This window comes from Ostrea edulis, chromosome 4, assembly GCF_947568905.1.
Source record: "Ostrea edulis chromosome 4, xbOstEdul1.1, whole genome shotgun sequence".
Lineage (NCBI taxonomy): Eukaryota > Metazoa > Mollusca > Bivalvia > Ostreida > Ostreidae > Ostrea > Ostrea edulis.
Window position 1 is genome coordinate 64997736 of NC_079167.1, and position 25890 is coordinate 65023625.

A 25890-nucleotide genomic window follows, 5' to 3' on the forward strand; every position below is an offset into this window, starting at 1 on the left:
GGATTTTGATTTTCTTTAATTTTGAAAAAAAATAATAGGTTGCTGAACTTATGATTCCTCCATTCAACTCCTCTCTGCAGTTTTGAATACAACTTGAATATGTGCATATTGCAAAAATTTAGATTCCCAACAATTTTCTTTGATGTTTGAAAAAATTACAGATTGTTGAACTTGGTCAAGTATGGGAAAATATTTTGCATACAGAGCTCTTGGTTTGTTTATTTACCTCCTCTCAATTTTTAACCTAGGACCTTTTATTCATGTATACAATGCAAAGAAACTATGTCACAGCTGGATGATGACTGATACTATATTCAGTATAGTTCTACATCATTACATGGCTTAAACAAGAGTACCGCAAACGGTACAATATATGCCCGTCGGACAGGGAGCCTTTGACTAAACATCAGGGCAAAATCTGTATCGGAAATGAAAAAATGCCTGGAAAACTGTCTGACCTATTTTTAGTCCAAACGTAGGTCAAGGATGGACCAATCCAGCTGAAATGCAAACTGAACTTATATTCCTCTGAGAGGAAGCCTATTACTAAATATCAGGGCAATATCTGTATCCGTAATGAAAAAAAGCTTGGAAAACTGTTTGACCTATTTTTAACTTGAAAGTAGGTCATGGATGGACCAATCCAGCTGAAATGCAAACTGAACTTGTATTCCTCCAAGAGGAAACTGACGACTAACTTTCAGGGCAATATCTGTATCCATAATGAAAAAAAAGCCCGGAAAACTATTTGCTGAAATGCAAACTCACTCTTACAATTCTTGAGGGAGATATTGTGACCAAATTTCAAAGTTGTACATGCATCCGTTACGGAAAAAAGTCAGGAAAACATGACCCGGGACAGACGGACAGCCAGCCGGACAGTGCCATAACATAATATGTCCCGTTTAATGACGGGTGTATAAAAAGTACCCAACATAAGCTTGTGATATGTGCAATATGTATGGTTTCCAGTACTCCCATTACAAACTATATTGCTGCCAACTCCCCCCCCCCCTCCCCCAGTTTTGTTTATTGTTGATTATTTTCATAAATTCCCTTAAAAAATTTCACACCACTAACATATATCGAACAAATAACCTAATTTTGCATAAATGCTCATGACCAGTACGTCGTGATTAAATTGCCCATGAACTCTAAACAAAAATTTACTACTAGGAATCCCTTTGAACTTTCAATATAAAATCAACAAGAGTCATTGAACAATTGTGATTAATCTATCTACAATTTATAAAGTTTAATGGCTATCAGGTAAAGGGTTCTCTAGTTAGCAGTTGGTGAATTCCAATAACCTGAAAATCACCAAAGGGCTTCCATTAGTCTTTGGCAACTCAAGATAATGCTTTGACAGCATAAGCCTCTGATGATTTCTACTTGGAAACACAATGAAACTATCTATCAAAGAGCACTAAATATTTTGGTCGGACAATGTCTTGTGCACTAATTGACATGGGCAAAGCAATATGTGAGCAGATATTGTCCAATGCTTTCCTAAACAAAACAAAATAACACAAAATGGATCTTTAACAAAAGTTATTTAATATATGTACAGTTCTTTAAAGGGACTGATTCACGATTTTCCTCAAAATTTTGTTTTTCCCTTTTAAAGATCAAAACCTACAGTCTAATGTGTTTAAGAGATTTCACATAAAAATTAAGGTTATACATTATCACAGAAGCTCATTTTAGAAAGTTTGTTATTTGTTTTGTAAACAGAGATTGTGGTATGTTATTGTTTACGAAATTTTTAAAAGAAATGAATATTGATCTAAGTTTATTATATCTTTCACATTGACAAGCATTCTTTGGGTAGAATGTGTTATCTAAAAGTTAAAATTTGTAACTATGGAAAATTAAGATGCTTTATATTACAAAATTAATATTTCCGTTTGTTTGTACACATAAAAAGACTTGAGTCTTTATTTACAGATTTAAGGCTAAATTATTGCTTTCATTCTTGCATTCAGAAGGTCAAAATTTTGGCTGTCAACATTAAATGAGTTATATTTTTAATGTTTAACATCAAATATGTTAAATATTTTTATCAAAAATCGTGAACCAGTCCCTTTAGCAAATACAATTTACATGTACAGTTATTTAACCAGTAAGCAACATTTATAGTCACTGGATTTTCCCTTGGGGAGTCCTTCTGTGTAATTACATGGATACAGACTTGCACACCTATAGAATACAGACTTGCACATCCAGAGAAGCACAACACTTACTCACTAAACAGAACGATATATCATTTTGAAGTATGCACTTGGTTAAATAATCTGTCTTTTATCACTTGTGACATTAGGCCATGAATTGCTTCCATTGTAGTTTTACACCTAAAAGAGAAATGTTCATAATCTTTATATAACTGGTATAAAATTTTGCAGATTTAAACTCTGAATGAAAATAAGCATTTGTCTTAATAAGAATCGAATCATTAATGCATATTCTGAGGACAAAAACCATACCCGTCTTTAGTTGCTTTGGCGAGCTTATCCTCTGATTTCTTTTCATGCGTGTCCATCCCCAGCATAAAGCCTCCTCTACACAGCTGAACCTCGGACTGCTCAAGTTTGTCAGCCAAGTCAAAGATCTGACCGGTAGTGTAGTCTGCATTCTGTAAAAGCAAACACTAATCTGATTAAGGAAACACTAATCTGATTAAGGAAACACTAATCTACATAAAAACAAACACTCATCTGCATCACACAAACACTAATCTGCATTGAACAAACACTAATCTGCATTGAGCAAACCCTAATCAACATTAAACAAATACTAATCTGCATCAAACAAACATCAATCTGCCTTAAGCAAACACTACTCTGCATTGAACAAACACTAATCTGTATTGAACAAACACTAATCTGTATTAAGCAAACACCAATCTGCATTAAAAGCAAACAGTGATCTTCATTAAGCAAACACTAATCTGTATTAAGCAAACACTACTCTGCATTGAATATACACTAATCTGCATTAAAGGACACATCTCGTGTTTTCAAAGTATACAGAATTATATGCATTTTGTCTTCCTTATGCTTATAGAAATTAATTGTAATAGTTCGTTTGCTGAAGTATTGCGATAATTAGCCACAATACGGACTTAAATCTAAGTCCCGATTTCAAAAAGCCTAGTTAATTAGATAGGTAGTCACGTGGTACAGTGACGTCATATGCGACCTTCATCGATCAACTTGTTGTAGAAGTAGTGTTAGATATTTTTAAAAACTCGGGTTTTAGGGGCCTAATTTATTTACCATGGATAACATTTATTTCGATGTTGACAAATTCTTTTAGCCACCAGTGCATACAAATAGCGACCCAAATGTAGCGAGAAGAGCGAGTATGAAATCTGCATAAATTTGCGAGTAAATAATGTTTACATCGGATCCCTGTCTAAACACAATTTGGTAATGCCATTTCTGTAAACAACTGTAATTAGCGTTGTTGCTTTTTTAAAATAAACAGTGCAATTATTATTAAATTTATTTTTGGAGAAGTTAGATAGGCCTAAATTATGATACGATTATGTATCATTGACAACTAGGCCTACTGTCACGGGTGCATTTCGAAAAAGAAAAAATAATAATAATGATCAAACTTATTGTGAAAATCACAATACTTTTAAATTATTTTATTAAAGCAATTTTATTAGGCCTAATCATTATTTTTTGTTATCAACACGTTGTTACGTAGAAAGTGGGAGCGCGGCGTGCTGTTGTTGTAAACACGTACGCGTTCCTTAAAAAAATGAAAGCATTATAATTCAATTCAAAGTCGGGAAATATTATATTTTATTATTTATAATTGAAAGTTCAATTATCTTTTATCTTTAAATTTCTTTTTTAAAACTACCAGTTGGTAGACACTGCTAGCAAAGTTCTGCCTATGTTGTTACAAGGTGAAGGTCAGTTGGTGCGAGTGTGTATTGAATTCGAGAGCAGAACGGAAAGCATATGCCGTAGGCCTATATGTAACAGTGCGTAGCTTCGATAGAACCACTTTCTCGCAGTTTATCTACGTATTTGTCCAAGTGCTTGTTAGAAAAAGTACAGGGGCAAATTTTACTGGGGGGTTTTATGGCAAAGTCGTTGTGCCGACAAAAAATATTCACGTCTTGTCCCTCATACCTTCCTTCGAAAATTGATAAAAACACAGTCCAAATCCTCTCTACTGACAGCAAGTACACCCTTAAACGGCACAAAACACCCTAATGCAGTGTTATTTAGAAGCTGTTAATGTGATAATTGTTTGTTTGTCGATTAAATCTAATCTGTTCATGAAATGGCTATCAACTGTTTTCAAATCTTCTCGCTCGAGGTCGCATATGATGTCACAGATAATGGCGCGTAAAATATCGAAGAAAATATGCATATCGCAAGATTTGAATTTCATCGCTTTCAAACTCGAAAACTACGCAAACTGTTTCATTTAAAACACATGTAAAGTAGTTTTAGGCATGAAATGAATTAATTTTGCTGAAAAAATTAAAAAGTTTAAAAACATGCGATGTGTCCTTTAAGCAAACACTAATCTGTATCGAGTACAATGTATACATCTTCTGTGTTTTAACAATAAAACCAGGTTATAACAAATTCACGCTTATTGTGAAGTGATATATATTCCCCAGGGAGGAAAATAACCGAAAATGTTATTGGATATAACAAAATTTAGTTATAATGAATTGTTTTTTGCTGGCCCTGGAGGTTCACTGTAACCGTGTTTTACTGTATAATGAAGTCTGGTTATAATGAACTGTTTTTCGCTGGCCCTGGAGGTTCACTGTAAGCGTGTTTTGCTGTATTGTATAAGTACATTTGGTAGATAACTGATTACTATCATTCTGTCCATTAATCATATTACAAGCTTTAATATCAAAGAAACATTGACTGAGGGGACAAATGACGTACTGATTGATAACATATTGGAGGAACTAAAAATAAATTACTGACTGCCAACAAATTGGTGGAACTTAGAACTAGAAATAAAGTACTGACTGTTAACAGACTATAGGAACTTAGAACTAGAGATATAAAGTACTGACTGTTAACAGACTATAGGGACTTATAACTAGAGATAAAGTACTGACTGTTAACAGACTATAGGAACTTAGAACTAGAAATAAAGTACTGACTGTTAACAGACTGGAGGAACTTAGAACTAGAAATAAAGTACTGACTGTTAACAGACTGGAGGAACTTAGAACTAGAGATAAAGTACTGACTGTTAACAGACTATAGGAACTTATAACTAGAAATAAAGTACTGACTGTTAACAGACTATAGGAACTTAGAACTAGAAATAAAGTACTGACTGTTAACAGACTATAGGAACTTATAACTAGAAATAAAGTACTGACTGTTAACAGACTATAGGGACTTAGAACTAGAGATAAAGTACTGACTGTTAACAGACTGGAGGAACTTAGAACTAGAAATAAAGTACTGACTGTTAAGAGACTGGAGGAACTGAGTGTATTGACCCAATATTTGTTCCACAGAGACTCCAATAGCTTCCTGTCTGCCACTGATTTGAAGTAGGACATTTCTAAGCTGTAATAGCTGAAAAATAAAACATACTGAAATCAAGAACTGTACTGGTAAATATATTTCATTTGTTTAAATTTAATTGTTTACTAAGTGAATTGATCTTACTGTTTGCAATGGACTCCAAAATCTTCTATTTTGTTCAGCGGTATAGACTGGTATTCTGAGGGGCCCTCATCTGGGGGCTTGAAACCCTGTAATTTTAGTGACAATTGAGCTGATGTACATTGGCCTTAATTGTCTAGAAATTCTATCGATTAAACGTTAACTAATTACATTCACCTATAAGATTTATTATCTGTGGTGAACACTGACAACTTACTCTGAGTTAAGTTCTCAATGTTCATACAATGTATATTAACAATGAATATTGACATTTTACCTTAGGATATATTCTGAATGCTCCTATATTAACAATGAAGTTGAATGAACACCGACATTTTACCTTAGGATACGTTCTGAATGCTCCTATATTAACCTTCCCAGCAGATATTGTTCTTACTGGATCTACCTGCAAGCACAATTGTAAATATATATTCAAATTCTGCTGCTTTTTCCAGTAAACTCAATCTAACCACATTGTAAGCTTCGTATTTCATTCCACAATTCACTCATTTGTGTTATAGAACTAGTCTAGAACAGCAAACTAAGCCAGTTGTTAGTGTTATAGAAATGGTCTATAACAGCAAACTAAGACAGCTGTTGGTGTTATAGAAATGGTCTAGAACAGCAAACTAAGCCAGCTGTTAGTGTTATAGAACTAGTCAAGAACAGCAAACTAAGCCAGTTGTTAGTGTTATAGAAATGGTCTAGAACAGCAAACTAAGACAGCTGTTGGTGTTATAGAAATGGTCTAGAACAGCAAACTAAGCCAGCTGTTGGTGTTATAGAAATGGTCTAGAACAGCAAACTAAGCCAGCTGTTGGTGTTATAGAAATGGTCTAGAACAGCAACTAAGCCAGCTGTTGGTGTTATAGAAATGGTCTAGAACAGCAAACTAAGACAGTGTTGGTGTTATAGAAATGGTCTAGAACAGCAAACTAAGACAGTGTTGGTGTTATAGAAATGGTCTAGAACAGCAACTAAGCCAGCTGTTGGTGTTATAGAAATGGTCTAGAACAGCAAACTAAGACAGTGTTGGTGTTATAGAAATGGTCTAGAACAGCAAACTAAGACAGTGTTGATGTTATAGAAATGGTCTAGAACAGCAAACTAAGCCAGCTGTTGGTGTTATAGAAATGGTCTAGAACAGCAAACTAAGCCAACTGTTAGTGTTATAGAACTGGTCTAGAACAGCAAGCTAAGCCAGCTATTTGTGTTTTCTATCAATTCACGTGTGTAAGGAGTAACAAAATTATGGAAAAATTTCAAACTAATAATGCACTTTACTGAGAAAATCTATAAATACATGTATAGGCATTACAATTCACATTTAGTATAAAAAAGATGTACAGTCAAATTTTCTACATCACGTTCATTTAATGAATAATACACAATAAGTCTTGAGGACTTAAGATACCTTTACATTAAAAATTGAAAATAGTTGCTGTGGAATCATTTTAATTCATGGGAGCCAATGTTTGTGGGCAAGCAAAATTTTGCTGGTTCATGGGGACGTAATTTCATGGGTAAGCAATATGATGTCACTAGCAGAGATAACTCTACTTGGTCTAAAAAAATGTTTGTGGGTAAGAGTGACCAACGAAATCCACGAACATCAATCTCCCACGAACAATGGTGATTCCACAGTATTATGGAACAAAGGTTTTAAAAAACCAACAAAAAAAACCAACAAAAAAACAAGTGTGATGCAACATAAAAATCAGAAGTGCCATTATTCCATACCAGTTCTGATTTTTTCCTGTTATTCAAGCTTTCTGTACATTTGGGACTACGCAAAAGTAGCTGCAATAAGGTAACCCTCTCCAAATATGAGAGGGCTACATTATTGCAGATAAGCACTAGTGCAGCTATACACATTGGAATAACATAAAAGAAGATAAAAAGGTGACAAAACACTGATCACTTACTACGATTGCAACGAATGGTTCCTGGAACTGCTGATTTAGCATCTGTGTACTGACATCGATTCCTGATAACCAACAACCATAACCAGGGTGACTGTGATACCAACCAATAGCATTCTCCAGCCTTCCTACCTAATGTTCAGAAAACAGATGAGTCATAGCACTTAAAGAATGGTAGCAAAAAATAGGTAAGAAACCTTAACTTAAACTTGCATTCAAGCATTGAAAAATAGTTCGTAAAAACACAGGAAGTCTTTTTTTTTACAACATTTAAAGATATGGTAACCTATGATTCTAAGTTACATACTTGCTTAGCTGCCTCAGTATATGCAGCCATATACTCATATGCCTGTGCTTGGGCATTCACCCTGGTCTCTGTTCCTTCTACTGGTAAAGCAAAACTGTCCATAACAATCATTGTATTGCCATCAACTTTCCCAAGCAATAGTCCCATCACCTCCAGATTTCCACCTGATCTTGAATGCATTACCATTTTCAGCAGAGCCAAAGCACTAACTTTAATGTGCTTAAAATAATGAGGACTGTAGGGGAAAAAATATTGTTAATAGAAACAAAATCCTAGTTAAATCTTTGACACTTCTAATTTTACATAACTTCATTCATCATACAATACTATTTCTTACTCTTTTTCCCATGGTTTAGCTGTTAGAATATCTTGCTGTTGTTTCTTATCATATCTGTATATTTCGTCAACACCGCTGATATTTTCTACGTTATTGCTGAACTCCCAAGTTTTCTGAGCATTTTTCGAGTCCATTCTGGCTACTGAAGAGAAAAGCAGCGCCACCTATTGACAAATTTAGGATCGCGGTAAAGGGTGTGCGCAGAAACTGCGTCGTGTAAAATGTAAAACAAGAGAAGAAAAATATTTTCCAATCATAACTGTACAATATGTAATTTCAAAATTCTTAAATCTATAAGGGGTGTAACAATATATTTTATAAACACGTTTGACACCCCGAAAAACATGACCACGTGATCACAGCTGTCATGGTGGACAGAAACCGAAGGAGGAACCGGGTATAAAACACCTGTTTGATTTCAGTGAATTTCATCCTTATTTTTATACGTTGAAATGTTTTATATGTAAATAGTATGATAGCAGGCGCTAGGCCACACGATATGTTCCTTACCCGTGCTTTAGAGAAGATACTTAGCGACAAGGAGATCAAGAAGTCGTATCACTCACAACTGAAAAAGGCATGTGAGGTTGCACTAGGTTAGTAAATACACCTTCTTCATATATTCTACATGTGTTGAGTAAGGCATTAACTTAGAATTCCCAAATGACCTTTTGTTGATGATGCTCACATGGAGTGAAATAAGAAATGTTTGTTTTGAGAATCCGAATTCTGCAAATAGATATGACTAGTTTAACACATGTAAACAACAAATGTGTACTGCTGTATATAGATACAAATGCAATTATAGAATCCTTTTTATATTGATGTAACAATCGTTTGAGTGAGGGAAGCAGAGTGCAAAATAGGCAGTTCTACTCTCCTTAGACCTTAGATCATTAGCTTAATTTTATGTGTTAGCCATCCCAATGAATGGGGGAGAGTCTATTCTTTTTAGAGAAGTCGAGAGGCATAGCCTTCATCGACTTCTCTTCTCTGTCCTGGGTTTACGTTAACTGGTCTTGGGAGCTGTCACAATAGGGGACCAGTTAACTTAAGAGAAAGAAGGCTGACGTAATCAGAGTTGTGATTTAAACCCGGGACAGGGGCATGTTGAAAATGGATTAAAAGCAAGAAAGTTTTGATTTCCTTGTGACGATTTTGTGCATTACTGTTAAATGTTTGAAAACAAGTTGTCTATTGTGTAAATCCAGGCACATCTGAGTTGAAACGTCGGTCGAAGCATAAACCATCACCGACTCTGGCATTTACACGTTTTCCAGAATCAAAATATGAATGCTTGCGAAGAGAAGTCGATGAAGGCTATGCCTCTCAACTTCTCTAAAAGAGAATAGGAGAGAGTCCTGCTCACGTGCTTAACCTCCCCTAAGTCCATTATTCCAGAATTAGACGATAATCTCTCGCTAAAGTATTTTTTCTCCCTCAAAATTTCTCTGTGTTATTTATTAATAAAAGGCACGTAGTATTTGAAGGTATCTGCAGCTACTGTTTTGTAAATGCATATTTAGTTATTATCGAGTGTCTTGGGAGTTATAATATTTTAAGCCAGCAAAATCCGTTGTTTATCAATCTAATTTGTAATACAGGAAAAGAAGAAGAAATACTCTATTGTTTTAGAAATACTGTTACTAACAGTGTCATGAAAGTTCTAGTGTCCAATCCTACATAACATTTATGGTTGAAATTGCCTTAATTTGCTTAATAACTTTTGATTTTGGCACTTTCATATGTACGATACAAAGCAATGGATATAATATTGGATGTTCTGTAACAAAAATTGCTCGTATGTTAAGGTATCAACCCCTTATGTAAACAGGGTCTAATGTTTCTTGTGTGATTTACATGGTTTTGGGGGGGTAGGAGGGGGATTCTACATGGAACCAAGTCATGCATATGTAAACTGTATAGTCTTGTTTTCCCACAGGAAAAAAAAAGCTAGACTAACATCACGCTATATAACTATCACTGTATGGTAGATTATTGATTATTAGTATCATAATCAGATTGGTGCATTAACTGTACTTATAAAGCAGCTGCAATGGAACTCGTTTAATCTGACATGCACTGCGAGACAATTATTTTCATGTCAGGAGTAGACAGGGTGTCAAAGTTTCACAGAGTATGGAAATAAAAGAGGATTGGAAATGAAAATTTGGTCAGAATTCAACAGTGTAGGCAGGCTTAACTGTGTTAAGTTAAACAAAATAATAAAACTTTTAATTTTTATGATGATGCAACAGCTGTTTCTGTTGCTGAAATATAACAAGAGGTATGTATTTTGTTAATAATATAATCACAGGCTTTGCATATTTTATAAATCATTATGGAACATGCGTATTTTGTGTACACAATTAATGCATTTGTTCTCACTTATATGATTATGTCCCAATCATCGTTTTGTATTAAATTTGTACATGTATAGGTAACACTAGTACCAGTTATTTCATTCTTATATTTCAGGTGAGCTGAAGGAAGATAACAGCTCTAATGGGTAGGTACTTAGACATATTTTCTGCAATTTTTGAAAGGAGAAATGTTATTACCCTTTGTTATCAGTTTAACAGGATTGATATAACAAAGTCATGTCAAATCCCTAACAGCTATCAAACCTATGTATGTTGTTGACAGGAATCAGCCATCATCTGCCCTGCCACAGCCAAAGAAGGCAGGCTTCGTAGAAGCTGACAAGTATTTCCTCCCATTTGAATTGGCTTGCCAATCGAAATGTGCCCGGATCGTCAATGTTGCATTGGACTGTCTGCAGGTATCAGTATAATGTTCTGTTGCTTGTAGACGTAATGGGAAATACAATCAAAACTTTCATACTGATATGTACAGCAAATGTATTCTACATATTACATGAAAAATATTAAATTTACCTCATAATTGGTACTTTAACACTTTGAAACGAATATACATGTGCAATATAGTTATTAGATAGATAGCTTTATAGATGATTATTTTGATTATGAGCTTGTTGTTGTAGAAACTAATAGCTTATGGCCACCTGATTGTGAGTTTGTTGTTGTAGAAACTAATAGCTTATGGCCACCTGACGGGAAGCACTGAAGACAGTACGACCCCGGGGAAACTGCTAATCGACAGGATTGTGGAGACCATATGTGGCTGTTTTCATGGACCACAGACTGACGATGGAGTTCAGCTGCAAATCATCAAGGCAAAGTGTTCAATGAGAACAAGACTATATTGATATACTATGTCATAATTAGTACTCAAAAGCTAAAGTTAAAATTTCTTGCATATTATACATTCAGTAAATGTTTACAAGTTTGATGTTATTTCATATGTATGCATTCATGCAAATTTAAAAAGTGATGAATTTGATTCATCTTTAAAGCCTGACTGAAAACCTTTTTGCTGGATTGTAAAGTCCCCTGTCTTTATGTAGGCCCTGTTGACGGTGGTGACTTCGAACACCTGTGAGATACACGAGGGCACTGTACTACAGACGGTCAGAACATGCTACAATATTTACTTGGCCAGTAAGAACCTTGTCAATCAGACCACAGCTAAAGCCACTCTCACCCAGATGCTCAATGTCATCTTCTCCAGGATGGAGGCCCAAGCTGTAAGTCAACAGAATGTGAAATAAGTTTTATTTTGAAAATTAGTAGTGATGTACCGATTATCGCCGACTTTCGATCGTTGGTCGCTATAACTGAAATGATGTGAATAATCGATTGTCATTTTGAAAATCGAAAATCGCCGACATCGGTAAAAAAATTTAATAATACAAATATTCCTGCCGCGACTTAACTAAAATCAAAAATGACTGACGAAGCTGAATCATCCGATAAGACTGAGTATTGTTTTAATGTCCCTCTTGAGAATCTTTCACTCAAATGGAGACGTCACCATTGCCGGTGAAGGGCTGCAAAATTTAGGCCTATGCTTGGCACTTACAGTCTTTGAGCAGGAAGGGATCTTTATCGTGCCACACCTGCTGTGACTCGGGGCCTCGGATTTTGCCTCTTATAACAAGCAAGGGGTAATGAGGCTGTATTCTAAAACGGATCCCATAAGAACAACAACAGCAGTCGAGAGATCTATCCCTATCCCAGGAAAACAAAATCGAAAGTATGGGATTATTAACTTCAAATTTCTAATGATTTTAGATGTCTCCATATGAGTGAAAAATTCTCGAGAGAGACGTTAAACAAGATACAATCAATCTTATGATTTGATTCTAATTAACTTAATATTTAAGGTAAAAAATAAAGTAAATTTAGTATATTTATGCCATAAATTTGAAATGAATAAAATTCGATTATTTTTCCTCAATTCATCAATCAAAAAGGTGCATCCGATTAATCCGATCATTGATTAATTTTTATTTCCCGATTGCCCATCACTAAAAATTAGAAACCTGTCAATGGGTTTTATGTACCTTATTATATTATATTATACCTGATTCTGACATTAATTTCTGAAAAGCCTTTGATATCTCAAAACAAAATTCTCACTTTTATTTATTCATCACTAATATACTTAAAAGTACAGCATGTGCAATTTTATTTTGTAAATTGACTCCAAACAGCCATATAAGGATCCAGCAGTGTCTTGCTCTAAACATTTCTCAAATGTCTTTTTTGTAGGCTCAGGAAGCAAAAGAAAGGGAGAGAAGTGATAGTAAGAGTTCCAAAAAGGAGGTAAAAAAAACTAGTGCAAACATCATTTATATGTACTAACTCTGTGAGGGAATTTAATGAAATAGTAGAGGCATTGTAATTCAATTTTCAGACATTTCTGTGGTTGAGAATGCTAGTAGTTGATTGACACTATTATTTGTTTGTTTCAGGATGCCGGAATAGATGTGGAAGAAGAAAAGCAAGAGAATAAGAATAAAGGTAAGCAACTACCAGCTACCTCAAATTGTATATTACAGTAACTGTATACACATATTCATGAATTCTCCTTGTATAACTCTTGAATCTGGAAAAGTTACCTTGTAAAGTAGCATAATTTCATATATATTGGAATCCTGTAGGGATCCGGATTAGAATAGGTCCTCAGTACCCCTTGCTTGTTGTAAGAGGTGACTAAATGGGGAGGTCCTTCAGATGAGACTGCAAAAACCGAGGTCCCATATCACAGCAAGTGTGGCACGATAAAGATCCCTCCCTGCTCAATGGCCATGCATAAACACCGAGCATAGGCCTAAATTTTGCAGCCCTTCACAGGCAGTGGTGACGTCTCCATATGAGTGAAATATTCTCGAGAGGGACGCAAAACAAAAATCAATCAATCATATATATATTGGATGGTTATGATTAAGCAAAATTGTTTTTTCAGAAGCAGATGAAGAGACACAGGATGCTGCAGAGGAGGATGGGAAAGAAGAGACACCATTAGAAATTGTACAAGGAGTTTTAGAGGATATGATAAATCAGGTGGCAGGAGAGGACACGCCCACCATAGGTATGATTGACGGCTTTATAAATCATGAATGAGGAAGTGAGTTTTCTGTTGAAATGTGTGCTTGTTTGCAGTGAATGCTTAGGAATCACAATTTACTGTTGGCTTTTCTCTTTAAATGTCTCTCAGTACCTTAGCATTCAGGAGAGTAGTATGCATATCTCTGCATTCAGTAAAATCCAACCTTCAAATTTGACATGTGGATTTATTATCCATTTGAAAGTATAAACAGTATTTCTGAACATACAATGTAAAGAGGTTTTGTTGATGTAGTAGTTATGGCTATACGGACCATGGATATCAGCCTTGATACGTCAGTGGTTAGAGCACCTGACTAGTAATGCAGGGGTCCTGGGTTTAATTCTGGTCCAACAATAATTTTCTCCTTTCCTATCTATTACATTTGGTACTGCTGACCTCTTCAAGACATCAGGTAAAAGTCCTGCCAGGGGCAAAAAGAATCTGAGTTGTGTGAGAGAAAAAATGTAGCAGTTTTGGCTATATGGAACCTGGATGGCTCTGACGGTGATTATAACACCTGATTAGTAATGCAAGGATCCTGGATTCAATGACATTTCCAGCCTTATATTTTCTCCTTTTCTGTATTACATTAAAATTGTTATCTTATTATAACCATATGATATATACTACTCAAAATTTGATAAGGATCACTAGGTTATATGTGTGTAATTTACCACTAACATAACAAAAGACATAAATTTGACTCAGAAACATGTTTACTCAGGTTATGAATGAAAATTCATGAACGGCGTGAACTTTTATCAATACAAAATGCTTGAAATCTGATTACAACACCAAAAGGCATTTCATTACAAAAGGTTAACAGCAAACCAGAGAAAGAATTACACAGTTTTTGGGGATAGTCCATCATTACACTTAGTCGATGAAGTGTTAATACCGGGTATGACCTCCCCTTGCATCAATGACGGCTTGACAACGTCGAGCCATGCTGTCAATAAGCACCCGGATGTTTCCAATGGGAAGGTTGTTCCACTCTTCCACGAGGGCGTTTCCGAGCTCTGCCAAAGTCGTGGGTTGTGCTCTACGGCGTGAAAGGGCAACCTGCAGCATGTTTCATACATGCTCAATCGGGTTCAAGTCCGGCGAGCGCGCTGGCCAGTCCATACGGACAATTGTCTTCTGCTGAAGGTACTGCTCCACCACCCTGGCGAGATGAAGACGGGCGTTATCATCCATCAGGATGAACTCAGGGCCAACAGCACCAGCGTAGGCTCTGACGTAAACATCGAGGATCTCATTCCGGTACCGCACCCCTGTCATTGTTCCTCTCTCCAGGACATGAAGATCTGTTATTCCATCCCTGCTGATTCCACCCCAGACCATGATGGAACCACCACCATAACGGTCATGTTCACTGATGTTGGCATCATGGAAACATTCACGTTGTCGTCGCCACACTCAGTGCCTCCTGTCTGTAAAGTCCAAACAATACCTGGACTCATCGGTGAACAGAACTTGAACCCAATCGTTCTGTGTACAAGTGACATGATCTTCAGCCCAGTCCAATCGCTCCCGCCGGTGTCGAACAGTCAGAGGGACTCGAACACATGCCCTTCTCGAGTTGAGACCTGCATTGTGAAGCCGATTCCGTATCGTTTGAGTGGACACATTCACCCCCGAGGCGTTCAGGAGGTCGTTACGTAGGCTGGTTGCTGTCCAGAAGGGTGGCGTCGTGCCTGAAGAGCCACAAAATGGTCTTTGCGTTGGGTTGTCGACCTCTGACGACCACCCCCATGTCAGTGGGCTGCTGTACCAAGTTTGCTGTCGGTTCCAGGCCCTGTTTACAACGCTCTGGCTGACGTTTAGTGCATTTGCAACGTCACGTTGTGAATAGCCAGCGTCAAGCATTCCAATACATCTGCCCAGTTGTTCTGTCGTCAGGCGACGCCTTACACGTTGAGGGGGCATTGTGTTGATAAACATAGTGTAAACACTCAAGTGAGTTTGAAATTTTAGAAAGAATCAGACACCGATGCCTGAGTGAAAATCGTGCAATGGTAGCAAAAGCATAAACTGTGATGAGAAACGCATTTCCCATGACATGAAATGCACGTGCAAGTTTGTTGAAGACGTTTTTGATTTCACTTGGACACAATATTGCCAGTTATGCAGTTATTAATTTTTTAAACAGAAAAATATCTATGATCCTTATCAAATTTTGAGTAGTATACATTTCTTGTACTTGCATATTTGAGATTATATATCCCCATTATCTTGTTATCAAATATATCATAGGCATGTATACCTCTGTCTGATAAATTACCTTAATTAGGTTAATTATTGAAGATGTATATGTACTGCACATGTGAATTACATGCTTTGATTTTTGATGAAATGCAGTGATAGTGTTTGCAACTCACAGTCATGTATATGTATTTTATGAATTAACATGTGTATAGAAAATACAGACCAAACCCAGCCTACAGTAACTGGTTCTCCAACAGAAACTGGTACCCAGCCAGAAAGTTCCCAGCAACCCCCATCTTCAAATGTATCCGATAACCATGATAATCTTAGTGGTAAATGGGTTCTTTCTTTTATCTTTAATTGTGATTTCTTAGCTTTATTAAAAACATTTATTCCTGTAGCCACTAATATGTAAAGATTTGACAAGCATGAAGTTCCTTTTTTGCATGAAATCTGTTATCTTAAAGTTTGTATGCATTCTTTCCCCAAATTTAAAGTCATTTATAGTTTTCTTAAATATGTATTGAATATAGCATTGTAGAAATCATATCAAAGAATGAAGGATAAGAGAATTTGGTGTAGAAATTGATTTGATATATTTGTAGTGGCAGGCAGCGTGGAGGACGGAGAAATGTCGCAAGGCGTATTTAGTCACATACTTCAGAAAGATGCTTTCTTGGTGTTCAGGAGTCTTTGTAAACTTTCCATGAAGCCACTGGCTGATGGACCCCCAGATCCAAAGTATGATTTAAGATATTTTAATCAAATGATAGGAAACAAAGTATGCAAGATTATGGTATCTTTTGAACGACTGCAAATGGAGAATTGGAATTAGTTTTTATAAATTAAGATTTTTTAAATTCATGATTAAACTGTGTACATATATACAATATGCCAGGAATAACTTTTTTATAAATAATTTTTTTTTTAAGGTCACATGAACTTCGATCTAAAGTCCTGTCCCTGCAGCTTCTGTTGTCCATTCTACAAAATGCTGGCCCAGTCTTCAAAACAAATGACATGTTTATAAATGCCATAAAGCAATATTTGTGTGTTGCATTGTCCAAAAATGGAGTCAGCTCAGTTCCAGAAGTGTTTGAACTGTCACTGGCCATCTTTCTAACCCTGCTGTCAAATTTTAAACAGCATCTGAAGATGCAGATTGAGGTAGGGAATGTTCTAATATTATTTAGTTGATGATTTCATGTTTGTAAATATCAATAGAAATAATGAGTAAAAGAGGAAATTTTTAAAGGATGAAATTTGTGGGCAATGATAAAAGTATTCACATTTCAGGTGTTTTTCAAAGAAATTTTTCTGTATATCTTGGAAACACCCAGCAGCTCATTTGAGCACAAGTGGATGGTCATCCAGGCTCTTACAAGGATCTGTGCAGGTCTGAAATTTGTACTAGATTTTTCCAAACATTGTAGTTTACAGGAACTGTAGTACAAAAAGATGATTTGAGATTATCAAATATTTTTAAAAACCCTGTTAATTATTTTACAGATGCACAATGCGTAGTGGATATATACTTGAACTATGACTGTGATCTGGGCCTTGCTAACATCTTTGAAAGACTTGTAAATGACTTGTCAAAGATTGCACAGGGAAGACAGGCATTGGCTCTTGGTGAGTGCATTACAAAAAAGTGTAGGTATATTGTATGTCAGTGTCAGTGGTTTATCAGCTTTAAAGTCAGTTGGAAAAATTGTAATCAGTTAATAGCATTAGATATTGATCCAATTTCTGGTTATCGACAAATAATTTTGATAGTAAATAGTATAAGACAGACAAATGTGAAGACCGAAGAAGAAATTCTGCATAATTATTCATGTATGTATAAATATTGTACAGATAAGCGTTAACCATAAGAATAGGAATTGGTAATTAGATAATATGCAATTTTATTTGTAGTTCTACTCCTATTGATAATTATATGACAATATTCTTTGATTTGTAGGTGCTACTCCGATTCAAGAAAAGAGCATTAGAATTAAAGGCCTGGAATGTTTGGTCTCTGTTCTGAAGTGTATGGTGGAGTGGAGCAAGGATCTGTATGTCAATCCACACTCTCAGTCCAACCTAGGTGAGCTCTCTTTATATCTTTATCTCAGTCCAACCTAGGTGAGCTCTCTTTATATTCTTATCTCAGTCCAACCTAGGTGAGCTCTCCTTATTTCCTTATCTCAGTACAACCTAGGTGAGCTCTTTGTATTTCCTTATCTCAGTCAAACCTAGGTGAGCTCTCCATACATTCTTATCTCAGTCAAACCTAGGTGAGTTCTCCATACATTCTTATTTCAGTCCAACCTAGGTGAGCTCATATGTCCTTATTTCAGTCCAATCCAAAAAAATTATCTCTGTCCAATTTAGGCTACTTCTCTATATATCCTTATCTCAGTCCAATCTATGTGAACTCTCCATTTCTCATTATCTCAGTCCAATCTCAGTGAACTATCCATATCTCATTATTTCAGTCCAATCTACATGTATGTTAACCCTCTATATATTCTTATCAATTAAGGCAAGCTCCATGTATCCTTATCTCGGTCCAATCTAGGTCTCCATTTAATATGATCTGTATGTCAATCCAATCTTTCATTTTAATCACTCTTAGTCTAATCTTGGTGAGCTCTCCATTTGATAGCGATTTTTACAACAGTTATAGAGTGAGTCCTGGGGCATTCAGAATGGGGATTTGTGATGTTTGTCTAAGAATTGGGAAATTCATACTGTCTATATCAAGTGTGAAGCATGAGTCTCCACCTTTCTCAACAAAGTAAATCAAGATACAGTATATAGAAGTAGACAAGCCCTCATTGTAACGTGTTCTACAAAGTAAAAGAAGATACAGTATATAGACATAGACAAGCCCTCATTGTAACGTGTTCTACAAAGTAAAAGAAGATACAGTATATAGAAGTAGACGAGCTCTCTATGTATCATGTTCTGTATCTCAATCTACTCTTGCCTCAATGTCCTTCATTGGTGAAAATGTTCATGCTTTATTAGTATGATATATTTCTTGGAACAGTGAAGTTATATTTTCAGAATACTGAATATATCTATAAAAATTTACATTCGTTGCTGAAACCATGAAATTTGCAAAACCGTTTCATTGAACCCAAGTATTTCACATTGTACTAATGGAAGCTCTAACTCAATTGCAGGACAGGAGAAGATGCCCAACACGGAGACAGACAGTGACTCTGGGAAGGGTACGATGACGAGTTACGGCAGTGTGAATTCACTAAATACTAACGACGGCTCACAGACACTCAGTACTACTCCGACAGATAACCCCGAGCAGTTCGAGTCGCAGAAACAGCAGAAAGAAATCATGGAGACGGGCATTGAAATGTAAGTTGCATTTTATAATGATGGTTTAAATATGTGTATAAAACTGAAGAAGGTACGATGCAGATAAGACTTTTAATAAAATTGTTCGACCATGATTACAAAATTATGCAGTAATATTTATTGTATATACATGTAATTTACTAGATATCAATTCTGATATTTCATTATTGTCAAATTTTTGCTTGCTAAAAATAACCACTGAATTTTTTTGTGATTTTATTATTAAAGTAAAGTTGTAGTGTTTAAGAGTGACAAGAGTTATTCCCCTTTACAATACTTTTCCTCTGATTAATGTTAGGTTCAACAAAAAACCTAAAAGAGGCCTGCAGTACCTACAGGAACAGGGCATGCTAGGGACTAGTCCAGATGATGTAGCAGAGTTCTTTCACTCTGATGAAAGATTGGACAAGGTTTGTTGGACTTGCTCTGCAGAAAGGAAAAAAAACTTCTGATATTGCAGCAAAAATAATTTATTCATGTATGAAATTGCTCGTCTTTATAATATTATATCTGTTTTCAGACTGTTATTGGAGATTTTCTGGGAGAAAATGAAAAGTAAGCATTGAAAATTTTAAAACGATTAAGCAGTATTGTAAGATAATTTACTTCAATTAGTCCTATCTCTCCTAGTGATGAATATGACTAACCTCACATGATTTGTATTTTATAACTTACTTCAATTAGTCCTATCTCTCCTAGTGAAGAATATGACTAGCCTCAATTGATTTGTATTTTATAACTTACTTCAATTAATCCTATCTCTCCTAGTGAAGAATATGACTAACCTCACATGATTTGTATTTTATCGGAATACAAGAAATAAACTGTAGTATATTGCGATATATCACATCCATTTTACATGTTGTAGTGTATTATCATAATAAAACATTACATGCAAATGTATGTCTGTTTCAAATATCTTGGTCAAGATCCATTATATAGATAATGAGTACTAAATATTCTTAAAGGGACTGATTCATGATTTTCCCCCAAATTTTATTTTTCACTTTTAATGATCCAAATCTACTATCTAACATGTTTAAAAGGTTTCACATAAAAATTAAGGTGATACGTTATCACAGAAGCTCATTTTAAAAGAGTTCATTATTTGTTTGTAAACAAAGATTGCGGTATGTTATTGTTTACGAAATTTTCAAAAGAAATGGATATCGATCTAAGTTGATTATATCTTTCGCATTTCAAGCATTCTTTGTGTAAAATGTGTCATCTAAATGTTAAATTTTGTGACTATGCAGTATTAAGATGCTATATATTACAAATTCCATATTTCACTGGTTTGTTTGTATACATAAAAAGACTCCAGTCTTTGTTTACATAACACAGATTTAAGTCTAGAATATAGCTTTTATTCTTGCATTCAGAAGGTCAACATTTTGGTTGTCAATATCAAATGAGTTATACTTTTAATGTTTTACATCAAAAATGAAAAATATTTTTTTCAAAAATCGTGAACCAGTCCCTTTAATTTATAAGTGTCTTTCTCAAAATAGAGAAGCAGCCCATATAATGATTATTAAAATTCAGATTTATTTGAACGTTCAGGGAAACGAGAAATTTTGGTTGATATTAGTAACTTTGTACCGCAATACATCCATGTAAGAGTATGCAGTGACAACCTTACTATGGGACCATTATGGCTTTGCTAGCTTTCAATGTACAGCTTGCATTACTGTCTTCAACTCAACAGTTTAAAACATATGTATAAAGTTAATATATCTGAAAACTACAAAACCCTGAATTTTGAAAGTAATGATCAGTTTCTATAATCCTTGAATTTTTCTTCAGGTTCAACAAGGAGGTGATGTATTCCTATGTGGACCAGTTAGATTTACTGGAAATGGACTTTGTGTCAGCACTTCGGAGATTCCTGGAAGGCTTCCGATTGCCGGGAGAGGCCCAGAAGATCGACAGACTGATGGAAAAGTTTGCCTCTCGCTACTGTGTCTGTAACTCAAAGTAGGTTGTTACTCCTGAACACATACACATAATAACCTGTAAAAATCTAGGGGAAAATCATTGACTAAGGAGTTAGAAAAAAAAATGAGTGTCTGGATTCTTTATACCTCTTTCAGGCTTCCCAGTGTTAATACCAGTGTCTCTATCTCAGTGCTAGAGTACCTTATATGCAATCATTCAGCATTCTTTAGATGCACCTCAAAATTTTTTTAAAAAATTCCTTGACCTAAAGCTTTGTTTTTATTTTTTTTTAAAAAAGATAAAAAATAAAGATTGCTAAAATCCATTCACAGATGCCAGAAATATCATGTCATAAAAGAATAACAAGGAGAGTAGGGATCCATGTTATGTATGAGAGCTTGCTTAATATAGTACATCTACATCAGAATGGAAAAAAAGTAAATAACAGATTGATTAGAGAAATCCAATCCTATGTTGTAGCACTAATCTGTTTGCCAGTGCTGATACAGCCTACGTGTTGGCCTACTCCATCATAATGTTAACCACAGACCTCCACAGTCCACAGGTAAGTCCGAATTGTCCACCTTTATAATGTTAACCACAGACCTCCACAGTCCACAGGTAAGTCCGAATTGTCCACCTTTATAATGTTAACCACAGACCTCCACAGTCCACAGGTAAGTCCGAATTGTCCACCTTTATAATGTTAACCACAGACCTCCACAGTCCACAGGTAAGTCCGAATTGTCCACCTTTATAATGTTAACCACAGACCTCCACAGTCCACAGGTAAGTCCGAATTGTCCACCTTTATAATGTTAACCACAGACCTCCACAGTCCACAGGTAAGTCTGAATCGTCCACCTTTATAAGGTTAACCACAGACCCCCAGTCCACAGATAAGTCTGAATTGTCCACCTTTATAATGTTAACCACAGACCTCCACAGTCCACAGGTAAGTCCGAATTGTCCACCTTTATAATGTTAACCACAGACCTCCACAGTCCACAGGTAAGTCTGAATCGTCCACCTTTATAATGTTAACCACAGACCTCCACAGGTAAGTCTGAATCGTCCACCTTTATAATGTTAACCACAGACCTCCACAGATAAGTCTGAATTGTCCACCTTTATAATGTTAACCACAGACCCCCACAATCCACAGGTAAGTCTGAATCGTCCACCTTTATAATGTTAACCACAGACCTCCACAGGTAAGTCCGAATCGTCCACCTATACAGGGTCAGTGAGTACTTTTGTTCTTTATATGGTAGATCCACAGGGTTAAAATGACGCATGACTTGAGGCTTCACAAAACATTTTTTTTGTGTTATAAGAGTAGGAAAAATGGGTCTTCATTTTTATTTTTTTTATTTAGGTCAGAAGTTCAACTTAGGCCCTGTTCTAGGGCAAATCCTAATAGTAGTCACTCTGTTTGTCTCTCTATCAGCACTTTCTATGGCACACAAGGTTCCTTGAAAAGATTTTCATAAATTTTATACTTGGATAAAGCAGAGGAAGACCCCTTTCAATTTTCAGATTTATCAGCTTTGTCATTACAGAGTTATGGAACTTAGAATTTTATTAATATTGAGAAAATTTTCATAGGATTTAAAGTTAATGTTGATTAGGAAGAGGAATTTCAGGTTTATTAATATTGTTACAGAGTTATGGGACTTAAAATATTCATTGCTTTTGGGGGTGGGTGGGGGGGGGCTTTCTGACTTGTCAGTTTTCTAGTTGGGGAAGACACAGTACTTGTACCTACAATGTATATGTAACTAGCTAGTAAATTATTGAGATCTGCAAAGGAAAAACAAATGCATGTGTTAAAACTGAAAAAATATTGAAGAAATTATTTTTTGTCATTGTGAAAATGGAACATAACAGATACAGCCTTTCTGAACAGGTTATACATAAAATGAGGAAGGACCAGTATATCAAGATGAACAGAGGCATTAATGATAGTAAGGACCTGCCAGAGGAATATTTATCTCAGATTTATGATGAAATTGCTGGGAATGAAATAAAGATGAAGGTTGTAGGTGGAGTCAAGCCAAATAAATCATCCCGTAAGTTTTATTTTCAGTGCTTTTCAATGCTGATAATCCTCCAAAATTGGTATGATTTTGAAAATGATAATTACGGATTGGTTTCTTATATCTCTAATCACTTGTTTGATTTGAAATGTTTGATACCTAAATCTGATTGGTTGCTAGGTGACATCACCAGTGACAAGCAGCGTCGTCTGCTGTACAATGTGGAGATGGAGCAGATGGCCAGCACAGCCAAAGTTCTGATGGAAAGTGTCAGTCATGTTCAATCAAACTTCACTAGTGCCACACACTTCGAACATGTCCGACCAATGTTTAAGGTCAGAACTGTGTAGTCAGTCTCTTTTTGAAAACCCCATTCAGACATTTTAAACTTGTTCATGTCCACTCTACTTCTGATATAAGACTCCAGTGTTGAACTATTTTGAATGCTTAATACAAGGTGTGGTGTTGTGTTTTGTACCATCACAGATGGCGTGGACTCCTTTCTTGGCAGCCTTCAGTGTCGGCTTACAGGACTGTGATGACTCTAGCATTGCCACACTCTGTCTAGACGGAATTAGATGTGCCATAAGAATCGCTTGTATATTCCACATTGAGGTTAGTGATTTATAGATATCAACAAAACTTTAATCCTTGCCACAGCATTCATTTTTATTACTTATTTAAAATTCTGCAAGGGAGAATTTTATGGATATTACCAATTTCAGACTATGTAAACAATATGAATTTTAGTCATGTAAGAGTTTGATGATATTATATAAATAGTGCATGTAGTTGAGGGTAACATTGAAAATTTTCACCCTGAGAAAACAATTGTCAACCGAGGCGTAATTTTCACCCCGAGAAAACCATTGTCAACCGAGGCGTAGCCGAGGTTGACAATGGTTTCTCAAGGGATAAGAATTTTTAATGTTACCCTCAACTACATGCAATATTTGTTTTATTATACTGAATGTTATATAACCAACAAAGTAGAAAGACTTATGTCTGTTGACATATGATCAATCACCGTCATGCGATATTTCGTATATTGATGTGGGTATTCTCGTTGATTACAAACGCTCAAATGACGTCGTCTAACAATCTATGGCGCACTGTACGCGCCGAAATTTGATGCATGTGATATTTTTTTTTATTATACTTTCATGTAAAATACTCGAATCTGATAGGTAGAGAAGTATTTGAAAAAACATATTGTTACCCTCTGAGAACAGAAAGCACGCCCTCCAGGGTGATAGTATCTAGCAACGGGTAACAGTACTTGACAACGGGTGATATTATAAAAATTATCACATGCGTCAAATTTATGCGCGTACGGTTCACCGTAGATTGTTAGACGACGTCGTTTGAGCGTTTGTAATAAACGCGAGTACCCGCATCGAAATACGAAAAATCGCATGACAGTGATTGATCAAATGTCAACAGACGTAAGTTTTTCTGCTTTGTTGTTTATATCTAACATTCAGTATAATAAAACAAATATTGCATGTAGCCTAGTTGAGGGTAACATTGAAAATTTTCACCCCTCGAAAAACCATTGTCAACCTCGGCTACGCCTCGGTTGATAATGGTTTTCTCTGAGTGAAAATTTTCAATGTTACCCTCAACTACATGCAATATTTATATAATAATATCACCCTTTGTCAAGTAATGTTACCCGTTGCTAGATACTATCACCCTGGGGCATATGCTTTCTATTCTCAGAGGGTAACAATATGTTTATTCAAATGCTTCTCAACCAATCAGATTCGAGTATCATACATGAAAGTATAATAATAAGCTTTATATACCGTATAGCAGGTTTTTTCCGCGGGTCTAAAATTGGCGATTTGCTGGCTCAAAGGTATGCTAATAATTTTAGCGGAATAAATTTTGGTGGACAAGGGAGATTATCTCTTGCATTTCTGAAGTCGCATTTGGGTGCAATTGGCAAGTGAAATTTTGGCGGAAAGATGTCTAACTGCTAAAATAAGCAAAATTTATCATCCTGCGGGAAAAACCTGCTATACGGTAATACATCCAAAACATATGAGAATTTCTTTTATACAGAATTATTAAGTTTATTGCTTCAATATTGATACATGTACATTCGTGTCTGGAATTTTTGTGAATATTTTGATATTGAGTGAGTTGATATTAATTTTTTTTAGCTGGAGAGAGATGCTTATGTCCAAGCTTTAGCAAGATTCACCCTTCTTACTGCCTCCTCCTCACTGACCGACATGAAAACCAAGAATATTGATACAATCAAAACCCTCATCTCCGTGGCTCACACTGATGGAAACTATCTTGGAAAATCTTGGTTAGAGGTAAAGAGAACCAAACTATACCGAAAATTTACTCAGTGATTGTTCCCCAAAATGATGAATGTACACATATATTGGTTTGTAATATTCCTTTGTTTTGTGGTGTGCTTTTTATGCCCCTGAGATCGGGGGTGGGTGGGGGGGGGGGCATATTGTTATTGTCCTGTCTGTCTTTCTGTCTGAAACTTTAATCTTGCTAATAACTTTTGAATAGTAAGTGCTAGAGCTGTGATATTTCACATGAGTATTCCTTGTGACAAAAACTTTCTGTGGGTACTAAACTTTTTGACCTTGGCGTTTGACCTACT

The 25890-nt window shown here is 35.7% G+C and overlaps 2 protein-coding genes across 11 annotated transcripts in view; one reads left to right on the forward strand and one right to left on the reverse strand.

Annotated features, from left to right (window-relative positions):
* Positions 1-1534: 1534 nt before the first annotated feature.
* Positions 1535-8391, reverse strand: LOC125668684 (COP9 signalosome complex subunit 5). The gene is made up of 8 exons (XM_048903026.2): positions 8236-8391; positions 7899-8133; positions 7595-7723; positions 6010-6075; positions 5673-5758; positions 5468-5579; positions 2484-2632; positions 1535-2351 (listed from the first exon to the last, which is right to left on the reverse strand). The coding sequence occupies exons 1-8, from the start codon at positions 8367-8369 to the stop codon at positions 2264-2266; spliced, it is 999 nt and encodes a 332-aa protein (XP_048758983.1). The 5' UTR covers positions 8370-8391; the 3' UTR covers positions 1535-2263.
* Positions 8392-8694: 303 nt separating this feature from the next.
* The window catches only part of LOC125668683 (brefeldin A-inhibited guanine nucleotide-exchange protein 1-like), a 36139-nt gene continuing 18943 nt past the window's right edge, over positions 8695-25890 (forward strand). For 6 of the 10 annotated variants that reach the window (XM_056163417.1, XM_056163416.1, XM_056163419.1 and 3 more), the window contains exons 1-23: positions 8695-8831; positions 10714-10744; positions 10882-11017; positions 11285-11431; positions 11663-11842; positions 12870-12923; positions 13073-13121; positions 13567-13692; positions 16131-16250; positions 16524-16659; positions 16851-17085; positions 17215-17314; positions 17428-17550; positions 17882-18007; positions 19092-19281; positions 19580-19691; positions 19802-19836; positions 21088-21258; positions 21700-21784; positions 23129-23291; positions 23439-23593; positions 23745-23873; positions 25427-25585. In XM_056163417.1, coding sequence (XP_056019392.1) covers positions 8708-8831; positions 10714-10744; positions 10882-11017; positions 11285-11431; positions 11663-11842; positions 12870-12923; positions 13073-13121; positions 13567-13692; positions 16131-16250; positions 16524-16659; positions 16851-17085; positions 17215-17314; positions 17428-17550; positions 17882-18007; positions 19092-19281; positions 19580-19691; positions 19802-19836; positions 21088-21258; positions 21700-21784; positions 23129-23291; positions 23439-23593; positions 23745-23873; positions 25427-25585 — 2886 coding nt within the window. In that variant the 5' untranslated portion in view covers positions 8695-8707. The remainder of the gene's footprint in view (positions 8832-10713; positions 10745-10881; positions 11018-11284; positions 11432-11662; positions 11843-12869; positions 12924-13072; positions 13122-13566; positions 13693-16130; positions 16251-16523; positions 16660-16850; positions 17086-17214; positions 17315-17427; positions 17551-17881; positions 18008-19091; positions 19282-19579; positions 19692-19801; positions 19837-21087; positions 21259-21699; positions 21785-23128; positions 23292-23438; positions 23594-23744; positions 23874-25426; positions 25586-25890) is intronic. The other 4 variants (XM_056163418.1, XM_056163420.1, XM_056163424.1 and 1 more) reach the window with 2 other exon arrangements.

Excerpts from the sequence above, each read along its gene's own strand:
- LOC125668684 (XM_048903026.2), bottom strand. The coding sequence starts at position 8,369 with ATGGACTCGAAAAATGCTCAGAAAACTTGGGAGTTCAGCAATAACGTA. Across the intron at positions 5,759-6,009 it reads CATTCAGAACGTATCCTAAG|GGTTTCAAGCCCCCAGATGA; the intron begins GTAAAATGTCGG and ends CTAAAATTACAG. Across the intron at positions 2,352-2,483 it reads GCCAAAGCAACTAAAGACGG|GTGTAAAACTACAATGGAAG; the intron begins GTATGGTTTTTG and ends TTTCTCTTTTAG.